The 18,400-nt window shown below is 34.6% G+C and overlaps 1 protein-coding gene across 1 annotated transcript in view; it reads right to left on the bottom strand.

The window, feature by feature from the left end:
* The window catches only part of MDGA2 (MAM domain containing glycosylphosphatidylinositol anchor 2), a 915,505-nt gene that overhangs the window by 224,382 nt on the left and 672,723 nt on the right, over positions 1 to 18,400 (bottom strand). Inside the window, exon 8 of the mRNA XM_070378526.1 lies at positions 13,033 to 13,326. Coding sequence (XP_070234627.1) covers positions 13,033 to 13,326 — 294 coding nt within the window. The remainder of the gene's footprint in view (positions 1 to 13,032; positions 13,327 to 18,400) is intronic.

Here is an 18,400-nt window from a genome sequence, read left to right as displayed (position 1 = left end):
AGACAGCATCTGCTCCTCATGGCTGGCGGGCTTCTGCAAGGACAGAGCAGGCTGTACTCTGGAAGAGAAAGCACTATTCCATTGACAGTGACTTGAAAAGGGAGGAGAGACATTCTTTAAGGTGAGACAGGGAATTCAAGAGGAGAAAAATAATAAAGGAACATAATTATAAACTTATTTTAGTCACATTAAATTTTAGAATTCATTAGGAGACAAAACTGAAATTTCACAGAAGCTATCTGAATGTCTCAGATATACATGGAGGAAGATCTGCGTAGCAATGATAGTTTAAATCATTATATTACCAACCAAGAGAGCAGAGTAGGAGAACAATATGAGACCAAAACCTAATTTGGGGAAATAAAGATAAATGGCAGTAAAGACACAGTGAAAGTTGCTTAATCTTGTCTGACTCTGCAACCCCATGGACTATACAGTCCATGGAATTCTCCAGGCCAGAATACTGGAGTGGGTAGCCTTTCCCTTCTCCAGGTGATTTTTTCCAACCCAGGGATTGAACCCAGATCTCCCGCATTGCAGGCAGATTCTTTATCAGCTGAGCTACCAGAGAAGCCCTAATAAAGACACAACTTGAAGGTAAAAACAGAACTAGCATCTCAACATCATAAAAGACAAAGAAGAAAAAAACAGTAATGAGTGCTCACTCAATAAACATGCCCTCTTCAAGGCGCCTACACCAATTCAGATTGATATACATTCTATGTATTTATATCTCTCTAAATATTTTCATAAAATGCATCTGTATCTATTTATATGTGATCAATCAGTTTATACATTTGTATCTTATGGTTTCAAGTTAGCACTTCAAGCAGAAACCTCATATAGTTAAATTACTTCTATTTTTAACTGAACTGTGGGGCTTCCCTGGTATCTCAGCTGATAAAGACTCTGCCTGTTATGCAGGAGACCCTGGTTCAATTCATGAGTCAAGAAGATCCACTGGAGAAGGGATAGGCTACCCACCCCAGTATTCTTGGACTTCCCTGGTGGCTCAGCTGGTAAAGAATCAGGCTGCAATGTGGGAGACCTGGGTATGATACCTGGGTTGGGGAGATTCCCTGGGGAAGGGGGTTGCTACCCACTCCAGTATTCTGGCCTGGAGAATTCCATGGACGATATAGTCCATGGGGTCGCAAAGAGTTGGACACAACTGAGCAACTTTCACTTTCACTGAGCAGTAAAGTGTTATACTTTACCTTATGTTGTATCTTATGTTATACACAGAGCAGTTAGCTTATGTTTAAGAACATATACTTCAAACAGAAGGATAAATAGGGAACATATTGACACAAACAGAAACTCAGAACAGCTGAAGAAATCAGATTACTTCTACCACTTCAACCATACATTTTAATACAAATAACTAAATGCTAAGAAATAACTTGGAAGAAAAGTTATGACCAACCTAGACAGCATATTAAAAAGCAGAGACATTACTTTGTCAACAAAGTTCTGTCTAGTCAAGGCTATGGTTTTTCCAGTAGTCATGTACGGATGTGAGAGTTGGACTATAGAGAAAGCTGAGCGCCAGAGAATTGATGCTTTTGAACTGTGGTGTTGGAGAAGACTCTTGAAAGTCCCTTGGACAGCAAGGAGATCCAACCAGTCCATCCTAAAGGAAATCAGTCCTGAATGTGCATTGGAAGGACTGATGCTGAAACTCCAATACTTTGGCTACATGATGCGAAGAGTTGACTCATTTGAAAAGACCCTGATGATGGGAAAGATTGAAGGCAAGAGGAGAAGGGGACGACAGAGGATGAGATGGCTGGATGGCATCACTGTCTCAATGGACATGAGTCTGAGTAGACTCCGGGAGTTGGTGATGGACAGGGAGGCCTGGCGTGCTGCAAGTCGCAGAGTTGGACATGTCTGACTGACTGAAGTGAACTGAACTGAAGAAATACTGTCTCATTTTTCTTAAATGTTTTTCTATTTTCTGCTTAATTTTGAACATTTTCTTCCCCTGATTAATTCTGCATATTTAAATCCCTCTTAAATTTAAGTACTCATGCTACACAGTTGTCCTTCTCAAGAAAAAAATAGTTTTACTTAATTTATTGAGAAACAATATTAAAGAACAAAATCCACATATTGACCGATTTTCAAGATCATTATTTGACTCCTTTCCTTTTGGAAATACTCTGTAATTAAGAAGAAAGTAATTTCCAATTTTAAAATAATTCTAATAAGTGTGAAATCAACAGAGAATGTCTTTCAAATTCACAATACGTGGTCAGTTTAGGTTTCAAAGTTTCCTGCTGAAGGATTTTTTGCATTTGTCTATTAGAATCCTTAAAGTTTCAAGGAAATACTCATTTGCCAGAAGAAAGAAATTCATAAGATGATCAAAATGATCCAAGAATGAAATACAGCTACTGCCTCCCAAACCCAGATACCTGCTGAAAGTCCAGCAAAGAAAGAACATAAGCACACCAGTAAAACAGGAAATGAGACAAATAGCAAGTTGAGAGACAAAAAGTAAGGTATATTGGAAACATACTTTCATAATTTATACAACAGTAATTATTATGATCAAATGAAGAAAAACACTAAAGCAAAAGAAAGTTTAACAGACGTATTTGAAAAAAAAAAAAATCCCTACTGCATGAGACTCTGACCTTCTTTTAAAGTTCTAGCTCTGATCTCCATGACAAGGGAAGAATGCCAACTATGTTTTTAAGCAACATTTCTGTATTAAGTTGTTTCTGGATTGAGAGGAACATTAATGTCTGATAAGATTAGACATAAATTAGAGCTCAGGGTAGTTGGTGACTCTTCCGACTTCGGGGACTTTGGAAGTTGTACCTATAGATTTGTTACAAGAGACATTGGTTCCTGTGCAGCAGAGAATTCTGCCAGAGTCCCCATTTCCAAATTACAGAGATCTTGTCTCCTTATACACAAGCTATCATCTAGGCAGAGGTTCTCAATGGGTATAATTTATACCCCTTTGGGTACAATTTTGCCCATCGCAAGCATATCTGATGTGTATAATTTTGATTATACCTGGTATCATTAAGCATACCTGATGGTACAGAAGACATCTGGCAAGGTCTAGATATACATTTTATTGTCATGATATGAGGGAGGGGTGTGCTACTGTTCCAAAAGATTAGAGGCCAGGGAAGCCTCCAAGCATCCTAAAATTAACAAGATCTATTCATTAGATGCCAGGAGCATCCCTCTTCTAATTATGACAATCAAAATGTGTTGACAATTTTCAAGTGTCCCCAGAAGTGGGACAGATGGACATGCTGGCAAGCTGTGGTTCCTGTCTTATATCGGCAAAAGAGTATTTAAGTCCATATGTGTCTATAGTAACCCCATGAGTTGAGTTTGAATGTAGTTGAAACTAAGAAGACCCTCTGGTAGGTTATACAATAGAACAGTTCACTACTAGGTTAAAAGTTATTCACATAATATAATATAACCCCCATTAATATAATATATGCAAAACTCTTTGGCTGGTGTTAAATATTAAAATATGATATTGACTGAAACAATTGATAATACCTAAAGAAAAAATTGCTAGCACATAAGCTAAAATTCTGTATGAGCAATGTTAGTAAGTGGATTAAATATTGGTAAATGCATCTCTCTTGCTGAAGTCATAGGAAATCATGTCTTCCTGTGACAATATCAGCCTTTGATTTCTCATTTCCTGATTGGTTCCATGCACTGACTGAAGTGCCTTTCTATCATCCAATTTCTTATATTGTTACCTAACTTCTAAGGTGCTTATGCTGTTTTTCCTAACCAGAAACTCATGTCTTTTGCATACTTTATATTTTCCTCTGCACGAAATGTTTCATAGCAGGTATATTTATAAAATAAACTGATCAAGTCACAAGCATGTTCATGGAATATATTATTGTAAAACTCTGTGTGTGATTTATTTATTATTATTATCTTTTTATTTTCATGGGAGAAAAGCATACTAGAAAATGCCTCAATTTTATATTTGGGAGGAATACATTTATTTTTGGATGAGGGAATAAACCCTTTTTTAACTAAAAATAAACTTAAACCCTTTTTTAACTAAAAATAAACTTAAAAAGGCACAGGATTTTTGTAGTTACACACATATATTTACAAACATGTTTATGTTTACTTCTCTTAGAGGATGTATTTTTATAAAGTGAGGAAGGGAGAAGGATAGGAAAATACCCCAGGGAGAGAGGCAATGTAAACCTTCATTCAAACAACATTTAATCACATATATGAAGGCTTTCAAGAGAGAAAACCATCTTTTCAGTATTATGGAAATTCTACAATCATCTATTTGAATTCGTATCTGCATAACAGGGGTGGGCAGAAGTACTTAACTGACAACAGCAGTCAACAAATACTTGTCTGAGTTAAGTTGTCAATACTTTTAATTATACTGTTAAAACTGGCTGGTTCCTATCTCACTTCTTTGCATAGATGCTGAAAATAAAACTTTTAATGAAAGTTTTTTTTTTCTCCTAAATATTAAACTATGGCTGTATTCTACATTAAGATGGAAGCAGAGACGGCACGAGGAAAAAAAAAATATGTGCTTATTTTCTTTACAAGATCCATATACTTGAGGAACTGATCATCTTTCCAAGTGATCTGTGCTCCACAGTTCAGTGAAGACATCTTGTCAGTGTTCTGCACTGAGAAGCTCTTTAGAATTGGGAGGTTAAAGAATCCATCTGCAAATGCGGGAGACCTGGGTTGGGAAGATCCTCTCGAGAAGGGAAGGGCTACCCACTCCAGTATTCTGGCCTAGAGAATTCCATGGACAGAGAAGCCTGGAAGGGTACAGTCCATGGGGACTCAAAGAGTGGGACATGACTGAGCAACTTTCACTTTCACTTTTCACTTTAGAATGAGAATTTCCATTGTCTTTGACAATTTCCTTAGATTAAATACCCTATTGCCATCTCTGAAAGAGTGAGAACCAGGAAGCAAGAAGATAACCCAGGATGGCAGGAGCAGTTCAGTTCAGTTCAGTTGCTCAGTCTTGTCCAACTCTTTGTGACACCATGGACTGTAGCATGCCAGGCTTCCCTGAACATCACCAACACCTGGAGTTTACTCAAACTCATGTCCATTGAGTTGGTGATGCCATCCAACCATCTCATCCTCTGTCGTCCCCTTCTCCTCCCACCTTCTATCTTTCCCAGCATTAGGGTCTTTTCAAATGAGTCAGCTCTTCACATCAGGTGGCCAAAGAATTGGAGTTTCAGCTTCAGCATCAGTCCTTCCAATGAACATTCAGGACTGATCACCTTCAGGATGGACTGGTTGGATCTCTTTGCAGTCCAAGGGACTCTCAAGAATCTTCTCCAGCACCACAGTTCAAAAGCATCAATTCTTTGGCACTCAGCTTTCTTTATAGTCCAACTCACATCCATACATGACTACTGGAAAAACCATAGCTTTGACTAGATGAACCTTTGTTGACAAAGTAATGTCTCTGCTTTTTAATATGCTGTCAAGGTTGGTCATAGCTTTTCTTCCAAGGAGCAAGTGTCTTTTAATTTCATGGCTGCAGTTACCATCTGCAGTGATTTTGGAGCCTCACCAAAAATAAAGTCTGCCACTGTTTCCACTGTTTCTCCATCTATTTGCCCTGAAGTGATGGGATCAGATGCCATGATCTTAGTTCAGCTAAAGTAAATTCATCATAAAGACTCTGCAAAATATCATGTCCACTTGGGACATTCAATTTTCAAATATTTAGGAGGAACATAAAAATAAAATCTTTAAACAAATCTTTTTTTTTTTTTTCAAGGCAGCTCCATTATAATTTCTCATTAAAATTCTGGGAAATGAGGTGAAGTATACTTATATGACATATTGACATGGGAAAAAAATTAGAGTTTATTTTATACAGTTTAAATTGTATACTATCATATAAGGCTATAGTTTCTTCTTTTTAAAGACAAGATCTTAACTACTTGGGGATGCGGAAGCTAAGATGGGAGAAAATAGCACAAATATTAATGTTCTCGAGATATTAACACTGCCTCAAGGTTTCATTGATTAATGCTTTTAATAACTTCTGCAAACATCAGAAGAACAAATATGGCCACTTAATTCAAATAAAGGAACCATGTGTAATAAATACTGAGTTCCATTTAATAATCATTCATGTTAAAATATGAACAGTGAATGCTTAAAATATTATTATCTTGGTAAATGTAAATATTCTCCCCAATCTATATTCACTTGAGAAGATAAAATTTTACATTTCTTATTACTAAAGTTTTAACTTTAACCTTATGTCAAGTACAGAGATCCTAGAAATGGATCAGTTAATCAAGAATCTATCAATTTTACAGCTGCTCTCATGCTAGAAATGTAACAGCTGCTTTGGCCCACAAAGACCTTAAGTTATAGTAGGAATGGATCAAAGGGTCTTTAGAGAAGGAAACAGGAAACAGTAAGGTAGAAGAGGAATAATTTGCACTAAGAAAATGGATAGTTTACATTAAAACATTTCAGAACTGGTACATTAAAATGATAATCATCATTTCTATTTTGTGCTGCCTGGTGAGCAATATTCTAGGAGCTTTGCAAAGTTATTCCAAATAAATGTTAATTGAAAATGGAAAACATTTTTCTTTTCTTGGAAATAGAAAACTGAAGCTCAAGATATTAAGATATTGGCCATGGGCCATATACATATAATGTTAAATTCATTAAACAAGGAGGCCATTAGACTGAGGTGTAAGCAAACCAAAATCAAAGCCTATGAAAGGATCAAGGTTACAAAACTGAAATCTAAAGATGACCAATCACAAACAGACAACCAGGCTTGAAACTTTGAAAGTAAAAGTGACTCAGTTGTGTCTAACTCTTTGCAACCCCCATGGACTATACAGTCCGTGGAATTCTCTAGCCAGAATAATGGAGTGGGTAGCCTTTCCCTTCTCAGATCTTCCCAACCGAGGAATTGAATGGGGGTCTCCTGCATTTTGGGTGGATTCTTAACCAACTCAGCTATCAGGGAGGCTTTAAACTGTAGCCAGTCAATATCTTGCTTATTTGTTTTTACATTTTCTATACGTGTTGCCACAAGCTCCTGTCTATGGAGCACTCCTAATCGCTTCCAGTTTGGTGCTGGTGGATCAGAATCAATTTCTGCTCTAATATGAGTTTAAGAGCTTGCTTAAAATTTTCAACATGCCTCAGTTTACCTTTTAATAACATGAGTGTGGGTGTGTGTGTGCTTAGTCATGTCTGACTCTACAGTCTATGGACTGTACCAGGCATTGTAAGGGATAAAAGCTATGATAGTGTGGGTCAAAGAAAATTCTTTAAATGAATACTCTCTTTAAACTTATCATTCATACAGGGGCAGTGGTTGTACACTCTTTTGCTGTCATTACCTAAAATGTAGAGAAAATAAACTTGAACTTACCATTTCTGTATCTAATATACTCTTTTGAATAACCTTGAGGGTTTGTCTTCAACTTTTGAGTATAAATTTATTTTATGAGAGTAAACTAAGTCTTTCAGAATCAAGTCATACTGTTGAAAGAAATAAATCCATAAGAAGGGCTTTTTGTGTTGTTCAAACTCATTCTCTATGCAATAGTACAGAGGGTTTTGATGAAGTCAACAGTGAAACGGCTAGATAGCATCACTGACTCAATGGACGTGAATCTGAGTAAACTCCGAGACATAGTGAAGGGCAAAGGAGCATGGCGTGCTGCAGTCCATGTCAGTCCGTGCAGTCCATGCTGCAGTTCGCAAAGAGTCAGACACAACTTAGTGACTGAACAGCAACAACAGTGAAATAATAGCCAATGATTTTGAAAGAAGTATATCTTCTAATGTTATTGTTGTTGCCATCTAATATGCATGTTCCAAATGCAGTTTTACTTTGAAGTTCTAACAAGGAGGGCCCTTCTCAGTAACTAATGGGCTTACTAAAGGGGGAGGACTGAGGCAGGACTTAAATGGTTAAAGAGTTGAAGAACTGGTGGGAAGAGGAGAATGGGGGTATAGAAGTCTATGATAGAGGCATCATTGAATTACCATGTCTATGAGGCTGAGAAGAGATGGGATGGGATGAATTAATATGAAAAATAAGAATACATCTGAACAAGTAGAGCATTCCAGGTTATGTTAGAAGGCTTATTTTGTTCTTTTAAGTAAAATTATTGTCCATTTACTTATAAATTCCCTTGTATAGCCTTGAACATCTCCGTGTGTGAATATGGCAAACTGCCTCCTGTTTCCTCTTTAATCAATACCTTGTCTCTCATATTATCTTTAGATCAATTTAGTCACAATAGTTTTAAAATAACCCAAAAAGAAGTTATATTTGTTCAATTCAGTTATTCTGTATATCTCAACACTGTAGAAAATTACTCAGTAATTCATCTAACAATAGTCACCATATCTGTTACATGATATTCCAATCTGTCTTTAATTTTCCTTTTAAGGTCCATGATATTCTGCTTTGGTTGAATATTCATTTGATTGAAAGAAATAAACATGCACTCTTCAATAAGCTTCTTGAGTAAAAGAGTAAGCGATAATGGCTTTAATCTATGGTTCACTTCTCTTCATACAATTTCTGGTCTTGCTTTGGAAATAGTTGAGGAACAAGGGTCTTTCAATAGCTCTGATTGTTTCCTTTCATAGTTTTTCCTTCATTTGGAAAATAGAAATTGTAAGTAAAGGGAGCATGGAATCTCATTTGAAGATAGCTGAAAGTACACACGAAAACTCCAAAACTGACAAGTGTTAAAATGTATTAAGTAACTATCTTTCAGTCGAGTTCAGTTCAGTCGCAAAGAGTCGGACCGACTGAGCGACTGAACTGAACTGAACTGAAGGATAGTTACTTAATGCATTTTAACACTTGTCAGTTTTGGAGTTTTCGTGTGTACTTTATATCTTATAAAAGAAATATCTTTAATTGTAGGTGCCTACAGATAATAAAGCTTTGGTTAAAACTGACATCCAATGTAGTATATATGTTCTTCAGCTGATTTTCCAGAAAATATATCTCAAAATATATTGAAATATATTTCTTCACTAAAAGATTTCTTACTTCACTGAAAGATTTTACCAGTGTTTGAGATTAAACCATTTAAAGTTTGACTTTTATTAAAAATAAAATTCTATAGTTTATGAAATCAAAATCACAGTATACTATATATATATACATATATATATATTCACTTCAAAGAGCAATAATTTCTTTTAGAGGACCATAGGCATAACTGGACTTCTTCATTTAATATAAATATTTGAATATATTCTTCCAATGACATTTTCACTTAATTACTATTTAAATGATCATTATTTTACTGGATAAATGTAAAAATCACTTTAACTACAGCTACTATGTTTAGGAAAGTGTTCTACTTTTGTTCAATAGGCTCATGCATATTATAACTTTTAAATAATGAACCGATTAACCTATGCAACATTTTTATTTTCAATGATCTATTCTAATACTGCTTCAAATAAATATAAGCAAGTTAAAAGAATTATTACATATTTTCAAAAAATGTGAATGAAATTAAATAGTGGCTGAATATTTAAAGGTCTGTTATTAAAAACTGTACAATATTTGCTGCAATTTCATCTAGCATTTTTAAAAATTTAGATGAATTTTATCCACTATTTTTCAAGGCCTTATATTTGAAACTTCTCATTCCAGTCTATATCATTTGTCCTAACTTGCTATTGTAGAAATTAAAAATATTATAAAATAAGCCTCAGCTTTCAGGAATGAGCACTGTGCACAAAAATTTAATAATTTAAACCATTTCATTATGGTGATTAAGCTACTCTTAATAGGACATAGAAGGGTGTAAAATACCTCTAGGCTTCTGTCACTTGCTAAATCACTATCCACACATTTTAAGAAGAAGCAAATTAACTGGGGATAGTAAATAATTTAAAAAGTTTTAATAAAATGACTACTGTATAATTTTAACACATTGGCTAAGAACAAATCTCACTTGAAGATTTAGAACATTAAGCTAAGTGGACTGTTTCATTTTTTATGCAATATGAAAACAATTATATTATTTATACTTAGGCCTTACTACCTCTGCTCATCAATTACTAATACAACTACTTCTTTTGATTGGTTATTGTTTAATTGGACACAACTAAAACTTAACAAGGGGAAATATGCTTTAGAGACACATTTTTGTGTGTTTTTTAATCTATTATGACCATCTATTTTTCATTCTTTCATGTTTCAAAAAATGATACAATTATATATAAATATGTTTTTATATATATATATTTTGTGTGTATATATATACATATTGTGTGTGTGCAAAATGGACTGTCCCAGAATTTGTCAGTGTAATATATTTTAGGAAAGGAGATCTTAATAAACTAAAGTGTAGCACTCACATACTGAAAAATGTGTTAGGTACAAGTTAGAGTATTTGACATCTCCTCCCTTCATACACTTGAACATTTTCAGCTGTCAAACTGTTATGTGGCTAGTCCTCAGATATTCCTGAACCCTAAATAATAAAGAACAAATTATACAAGAAGCAAGATATATATATATATACAAATATATTCCATATATATATACATTCCATTTGTTATATTTACTCAATGCATTTGCTGACTAGCTATAATATAAAATATATTATGCTGAGAATACAAAATGCATAAACCATAGCTTTATATATCAAATGGATATATGATATATAAAGTATATGAAATGACTTATTTTATATTCTATATGAATTATTTGCATATGTGGCACAGCTATCCAAATTAAGCACAAATACCATATTATTTTCATTCTTTTAAGAAATCATCATAAAAGTTAAATTGTTTATCATTTAAAAATATTATCAAGATTTCTGCATGGCTAGTTTTACAGGAATAAGCCTTAAGTACTTAAGGCTTCTGGAGTTGTTACCAGTTATTTGTACCTGGCAGATGCTCAGACACATAACCAGATTCTTCAAAAGAGTTGGGAATACATGAAAGAGAGCTTTTTGAAAGACATTAGGGCATTCTCACCAGCAACTGGCCAAGCTGCTGGCACCCAGCCGTGTTTCCTTGTAGGCTGGGGAACTTGCCTCTGAGAGGAAGTGTTGTTAGATTATACCTTCTGCTCTGCAGAGTCACCTTGGGATGCAGATCTTTTCCTGTGCATTAAATGAATTTGGCTTTGCCTATGTCTACTGATGTCTTTTAGTCAATTACATCCTTGTGACACTAGAAACAACTGTGCCAATTCATCTGATATTAACAGGATTGAATTTTAAGATCTGGTGCTGAACTTATTATATCTGAAATCTATTAGGAAGCAAAAACAGGGGAAGTTAGGTCACCAAACGAATCCTAGAGGTTAGTATATTCTATGGAGATTAAAGATCCTGGCTCTTGAAACTTTAATTCAAAATTCCCTAGAGCCAATGGGTTCCACAGCTTTTATTTGTGTCACAGCTTCCACAGAGAGGTGTGAGCAGAGTGAAAACAAATTGCCCAATAGCTTTAGGAACACTGAAACTTCCTGCATAGCTCTAGAGGAAAAACATATTCCTGTGATTACCAAAAAGAATAAAGTACTTCAAACTGTATCCATGTCCTGATTACCTGAGGGTGTCTCTTATTTATTGGAGAATTGAGGAGAGGTTTCTTTAAAATTTTGTTTTTCTTTCTGAAATTTGTTTTCACATGAACCTCCTACCCTATGAGCTTATTCTCATGAGTATAAAGGCCAGTGAGAAAAAAAAAAGGTAACATTCAACTGTGGAATGGAACTTACCATTTAAGAGCTGCATTCTTTACAGATAAAACTAGTAAGATACTTGACAAGTATAAGTTTGCTTATCTATAGGACAAACAGCACTTTGAAAGCTGAGTTTCTAAAGTATAGGGACAAGAAAGGGTTAAACAGCAGCCAGAACCTTGCTCCTCCCATTACTCACACTCACACTCCGCACACATAAACATGCGTGTTATCTGTTGCAAACATAATCCTTCCATATTTCAATTATCTTTCCAAATTTAAAGTAAGATAATTCAATCTGCCAACATCTTTAAGACTAATACAAAAATAGACATTTTGGACTGATTTCTATTTTCCATTTTCTGCATTAGGAAAGAACCACAAAAGAAAAGAACATCGTTGCTTATTGAAGTGTATAGTTGCTTCCACTTCATTCTTTTTCTTAAAGATTTTGCCACCATGTAAATAACAAATAATACCTCAACTAAAATTTACAGCAACATTCCTGAAGTTTGAACAGATTGTACTTAGCTTGCTTCTTCTCTTCAGTATAACCCATACCACCTGCTATCCAAAATACCAGGCATCATTCTCTAATAACCCAACACCAGTGGCATTGTTAAACTTCTTAATTTCATGAGTCTAGGCATTTTTACACTAAAAGCAAATACAAAGCACACTATGTCTGCATTTTTTGTTAGCCCTTTCAATGAAAATAGTTAAAAATCCATCATATTCAGCTCTCAGAGTTAAATAATTATCTGTTAGGAAAGTAAAGCAAAAAATCAGCACATAATATCTGCCTGAATTATCTCAATGTTACTACAATTATGTAATCTACTCTTACAATTTCAGATAGCAAACAGCATTGCAATGATTCGGTCTCCACAATTTAAGCAAAGGACACCCTCAGATAGGTGAATAATTTGGGCAAAGGACAGGCAATTGCTGAAGCAGAAACATAAACAGTGAAAACAAAGGAGTATTATAATCTGAATTAGCAATTACTTCCAATTTCCATTTTGCTTCATTGCACACAGCCAGTTTTTAACCATTAGGCTTGTTGATTCTTTGGCCTTAACCAATGACATAACACCATCATAATCATCACACACATACTAATACGATTCTTTTCCATTAGCGTGTATTAGCTCAAGTAATAGGCAGACTTAGGGAAATTATAGTTTAAATTGGGTAGCAATAATGTAGAAATATTGGTTCCTAATCCATCTCCAAAAATTATCTAATTTTCTTCCCTTGTCCTCCCAATAGAAATACATAGAGAAAAATGTACTTACACTGCACGATGAGCTGCACCAAGGCTTCTCTTGGTTTCACGTTAAATCCATTATACTGGCTGGTCTGACATCGGTACATTCCTGACATTTCCCTAGATACATTCACAATTCTCAGAGTTCCATCATAACTCTCCATTTGCATATTCCCATCAGGCATTGCGACTTCTTTATCCGCTCTAGACCAAAGGATGATGGGTTTAGGTTTTCCAGTTACTTGACACTGCAGTTCTATTGTGTCTCCTTCTCTGGTGACCAAAGGTGATTTTTCCTGTGGAACAGTCAGATTGGGTGGAACTTGAAATGGGAAAAAGAAAATTTTTCAAGGTTAGTATATACTGGTAAAGCATATTCAAACACAGAAAATCATAAGGAAACAATTTCTGCTGGTTGAAGAAGTGTGACAATTCAGATGACAAAAATTACAGAGACCTTGGGAATAAGTGGCACATACCCTCATTTAAGTAATTCTAAACCGTTTTCACGTTCTCAAATGAGGACTTCAAACATTAGCAAGATAAATAAGCGTTAAACTGGAATGCGAATGATCAACACAAGAACAATCTACTCCATAATTTGTCATTATCAACCATTAACTGGGTCTTTAACATCTGCATTTCACAGAAGAGTGATCCTACTTGCTAAGGTAAAATTAAGTTTTTCAGTCTTCTGTAGGCCATTATCTCTTACCCAAAGATGCTATAAGAAGGGGATAAGAGATATTATAGACTTAGTAGGTACAATAAATGCAATAGGAAGGGGAAAAAGAAGAACCTTTGATATAAAATCCAAAGTTCTGAAAACTGATTTTGAAACTGACCAAACTGCTAAGATTTAGGATTTGTTCTTCCCCCTGAGAAAATGAAATGGAACAATGTATTACAATGCCACACTCTGACAACTGAACGTATTAATATTTTTGATTGTTAATATTTTTTGACATTTGAATTTCATATGATTTGCCTTGAACACATTTTGAGATCATTGTAAATAGGTTGTTACAACATTGCCACTATTTCTATAAAATGTATTTCAAGTGAGTTTTGAAAAATATATTTCAATAATTTAAGAATGTACTTTTCTCAAGTAAAGCTAATTTCTGATGTTACCGAAGATATTCATGAGATGGCTCAGATGGTAAAGCGTCTGTCTACAATGCGGGAGACCCCGGTTCAATCCCTGGGTTGGGTAGATCACCTGGAGAAAGAAATGGCAATCCACTCCAGTACTATCGCCTGGAAAATCCCATGGACAGAGGAGTCTGGTAGCCTACAGCCCACGGGGTTGCAAAGAGTCAGACACAACTGAGCGACTTCACTTTCACTTTTAGGTTGATTTTAAAAAATTGTGTATTATTATTTATTTTGGCTGCGCTGGGTCTTTTTTTGTGTCGCGGTGGCTTCTTGAGCTGTGGCGCGTGGCTCACTGGTTGTGGTGTCCAGGCTTATAGTTGCAGTATGTGGGATCTTAGTTCCGCCCAGGGATCCAACCCAGGTCCCCTGTACTGGGAGTGCAGATTCTTAGCCACTAGACCATCAGGAAGTACTAGATTGATTTTACAGTAAGTTAACTTTACCACACTTGAAAACATGAACTAATAAAAGGGAAGTATTATTCAATGAGTTTTTTTGTTTTTTTTTTTAAGGTATCTTCTGTTCCACTGGAAGACTTTTACTTCTCATACAAATGTATATGAATTCAAAAGTATTTATACAATAGAGGATCTGTAAGAAAAGCATGGGCTAAATTAGAATGGCAGAATAAGAATAACCAGAAACATACACATAATTCTATCCCTGTGAAAATGTCATGCATTTTCCCCTTTGGAGGTAATACTGCATATAAATAAAAAGGCAAAAATTTTATTTGCCCTTCTAGCATTACTGTGCTCCAGTGCCCAGGAACAAAAACAAACATATTTAACCTTTAATATATTTTTCTACTAATGTTGAACTGTTTTTCTTTTATACATAGAAAACAAAATTTACAAAGTGATATCAGAATGAATTATCTTGCTGTTTAAATATCTTCATGTCTACTTTTCCATTTAATTCCTTCATTTACTTCTAGTTTAAAAAACTATTTAACCATGCACAGCATCTTAGAAATTAGAAAACATGAAACGTTTACCACTATCTTCTTGAAATATATATACATTCTAGGAAATGGCATAAACAAAAACATGTTTAAATATGGCTGCATTAAAAAAAAACCTATATGATTAAATCGTTTACTCTTGTAAATATAAACAACTAAATAATGTAGCTAAATAATTTGTTCTTTTTGTAGTGAATCACCAGAGAATGATACAATACTAAACAAGCATCACCTTGTAACAACAGGATCAAAGAAAAGCTGAAATATTTATTCACCCTCCATGAGAAAGGATACAGAATAACAGCAATAACCTCAACATTTAACATTAATTATGCTCCTATTGTGTACCTGGCATAGTTAGGAATTTTACATTTTCATGAATTCTCATGACCATCCTTGAATCAAATGTTTAATATTAAAATTTAACAAATGAGAAAACTGAGAATAAGAGAAGATAAATACTTTGATTTGAGCAGAATTAAAAGTGAGGCAAATTGATAGCAGGTGGCTGATGTAGAGATATGAACCCTGAAGCAGGCTTTAGCAAGCAAACTATGGTGTTTCAAAGGAATAACGAGTTAGCACTGGACTCCTCTCCTTTTGCTTATAATTACTTTATTCCTATGGACAAACTGGAACAGTTTTCCTTGCCTGTCTCTTGGTTGGAATCTCAGGGACAATAAAAGAGTCTAGGTAGAAATGTGATGGAGTATGTAACACATATGTTGCAAATTACCTTATCTTTCTATGTTGTATCTTATATATCTGCCTTAAATATCTATATATAACAATACTAGAATAATTCCCATATATGGCAAAATAAATATCCAAATTATTTTACATTTGTACAAAATAAATGAAAATAAATTATACATTAAAAGATTATTTAACGGAGTGTTATTTAAAATCGAAAAATTTCACCTCTTACAAAAACAAGTCACACGACTTTGGCCAAGCTTAAACACTCTGAGTATGAATTTCTTCATTTTTGAAAATAAGAATTTATATTTAACCAACTCCAAGGGTATTAATGTTCTGATTATAGGAACAAACAGCAAAACATTAAAGATAGGAGAGGGCTAATAAAAGTATCCATTTTCTGATTTAAGAAGATGAATATTCAAAGATCTTATTACATTAGGCCAGTCTAACAAAAAGAGATCCTTGGCTAGCTATATTCTTTTTAAGTTTATCATGCTAAATAGTTAAAAAAAAAAAAAAAAAAACCTCCCTTGTAAATGTAATCATTTGTTAGATAAACTTTTCTCCTTTTGTAATAAAAATTATAGAAATGTAAACCTCAGTTTTAATCTAGGTAAGTTACAAATTTATTTTTAATATATTTGCTCGTTTTAAAATAAATACCAAAGTCCAGTTAAAATACAGCTTATTTTTCACCCTTTCCATGATGTTTTTGAAATTTTTATTTCAGAGTTAACCCTTTCTTTGCAACCTTCTTGGCTAAGAAGGTCCTAAAATGTTAAGTTTTTATAGGCTTCCCTCTTTCCACATTATATTTTCCATTTTCTAGAATGCTCTAAATTATCATTATTATTATATTTGTTTCTGTTAGGAGATTTTATTTGTTCTCATGAATATCTCTCTGTTTTGTAGGGTTATAATAAGAATTATAACTTTACCTCAAGATTCTTTCAGTCTGTAATTGCAGCCTACTATGATTTTCCAAAATTCTTGCAAGTCCTTAAACCTTAACCTTAAGCACTATTTATTTCTTGACTTAGTTGATAGCTAATTATGAGGACACTTGATCTGCTAATTAAAAACCATAGACTTTTCTTTGTTTCAGCATTTATTCTAACTCATCACTTCCAATCAGCTGCTTTGGTTTGTCTATCAAATATCTCTCTTATATCTCCCCATTTCTTTTCATGGCTATAGGAAGATTTCTTAGTAAAGTCATCATTATTTCTTCTTGTGACAATGTCCTAAGTGGTCTTTCTGTCACCAGTCTAATTCTTCCTGTCCTCCTGCTTCCCTGTCATAAGATTTATCATCAGAAATGCAATTATATTTCTGTCACTATGAAAATTTCAATCCTCAATGAGAGTGCTCATCCTAATACTGCTTTAATTAAAAAAGATAAACTGAAATCAGACTGACAGATTTTATTACAAAAAATCATGATATAGTCACATAATAAATTATGATGCAGCATTTTTAAGTGATGATATAATTAACCCACACTTATTGATAAAGATATTTATATTGTTAAGCAAGAAAAGCATTCTTGTGAATAGTATGGCCAGCTATAACCACTATTAATAAGTGAGTAAAAGATGTTACTGAACCATATCATATTTTTATATAGAAAAGACACATGCCAATGAATGTCAGCAAAGAGCTTCTTAGAGGGGAGACTATACATGATTCACCTTTATATTTGCAGAATCCCCCACTCTCTTTTGCAGTCTCTGAGTTAATAGGAAGTCAGTAAAAATGTTTATACCAAATGTACAAATTAAGACAGTGAGGCAGTTGATCACTGAGTTAGAGAGGAAAATAAGACTTACATGGGGGAAAATGTAGAGGAAAAGAAAGCCTAGAAGGAACTATGCTGAAACACTAACAGTAGCTCTCTCTGAATATGGAATTATTGGTAAATTTTAGTTTTGGTATATTTTTCTTCATCTTTCACTCTTCTATAATATGTGCTATATGATTCCTTGATGGCTCAGACGGTTAAGCATCTGTCTACAATGTGGGAGACCCAGGTTCGATCCCTGAGTGGGGAAGATCCCCTGGAGAAGGAAATGGCAATCCACTCCAGTACTATTGCCTGGAAAATTCCATGGACAGAGGAGCCTGGTAGGCTACAGTCCATGGGGTCGCAAAGAGTCGGACATGACTGAGTGACTTGACTTTACTTACTTTACTTACTTTTACTATGCATATTAGCATATTGTAGGATTCAAGAACTCAGAGAAACTTAAAATGTTAATGCAGCCTATCTTCCAAAGCTCATTTGATGAAAACTCCACTTTCCAATAACAACAAGAGTGTCAGTCCAGATACACTGGTCTGACAACACAGTCTTAGAAACACTCTTCTAGAATCACTCACTCCTACAACACTCATTTACTTACAGTCCCACTGACAGTGAACCTCAGTGCTCTCACAGTTCTCGCCTGTGTTCAGCAAGTCTGGCCCTGTCTTCTAGCACTCCTGCTTATCCCATGTGTTGAGATTCAGTTCAGAGTTACCACTTAGGTGGTAACTTTGCCTACCCCTCAGTTGAGCTGGTTGTTCGCTCTTC

This window comes from Bos mutus, chromosome 10 (genome assembly GCF_027580195.1).
Source record: "Bos mutus isolate GX-2022 chromosome 10, NWIPB_WYAK_1.1, whole genome shotgun sequence".
Classification (NCBI taxonomy): Eukaryota; Metazoa; Chordata; class Mammalia; order Artiodactyla; family Bovidae; genus Bos; species Bos mutus.
This window is presented reverse-complemented; position numbering and strand designations above follow the sequence as displayed.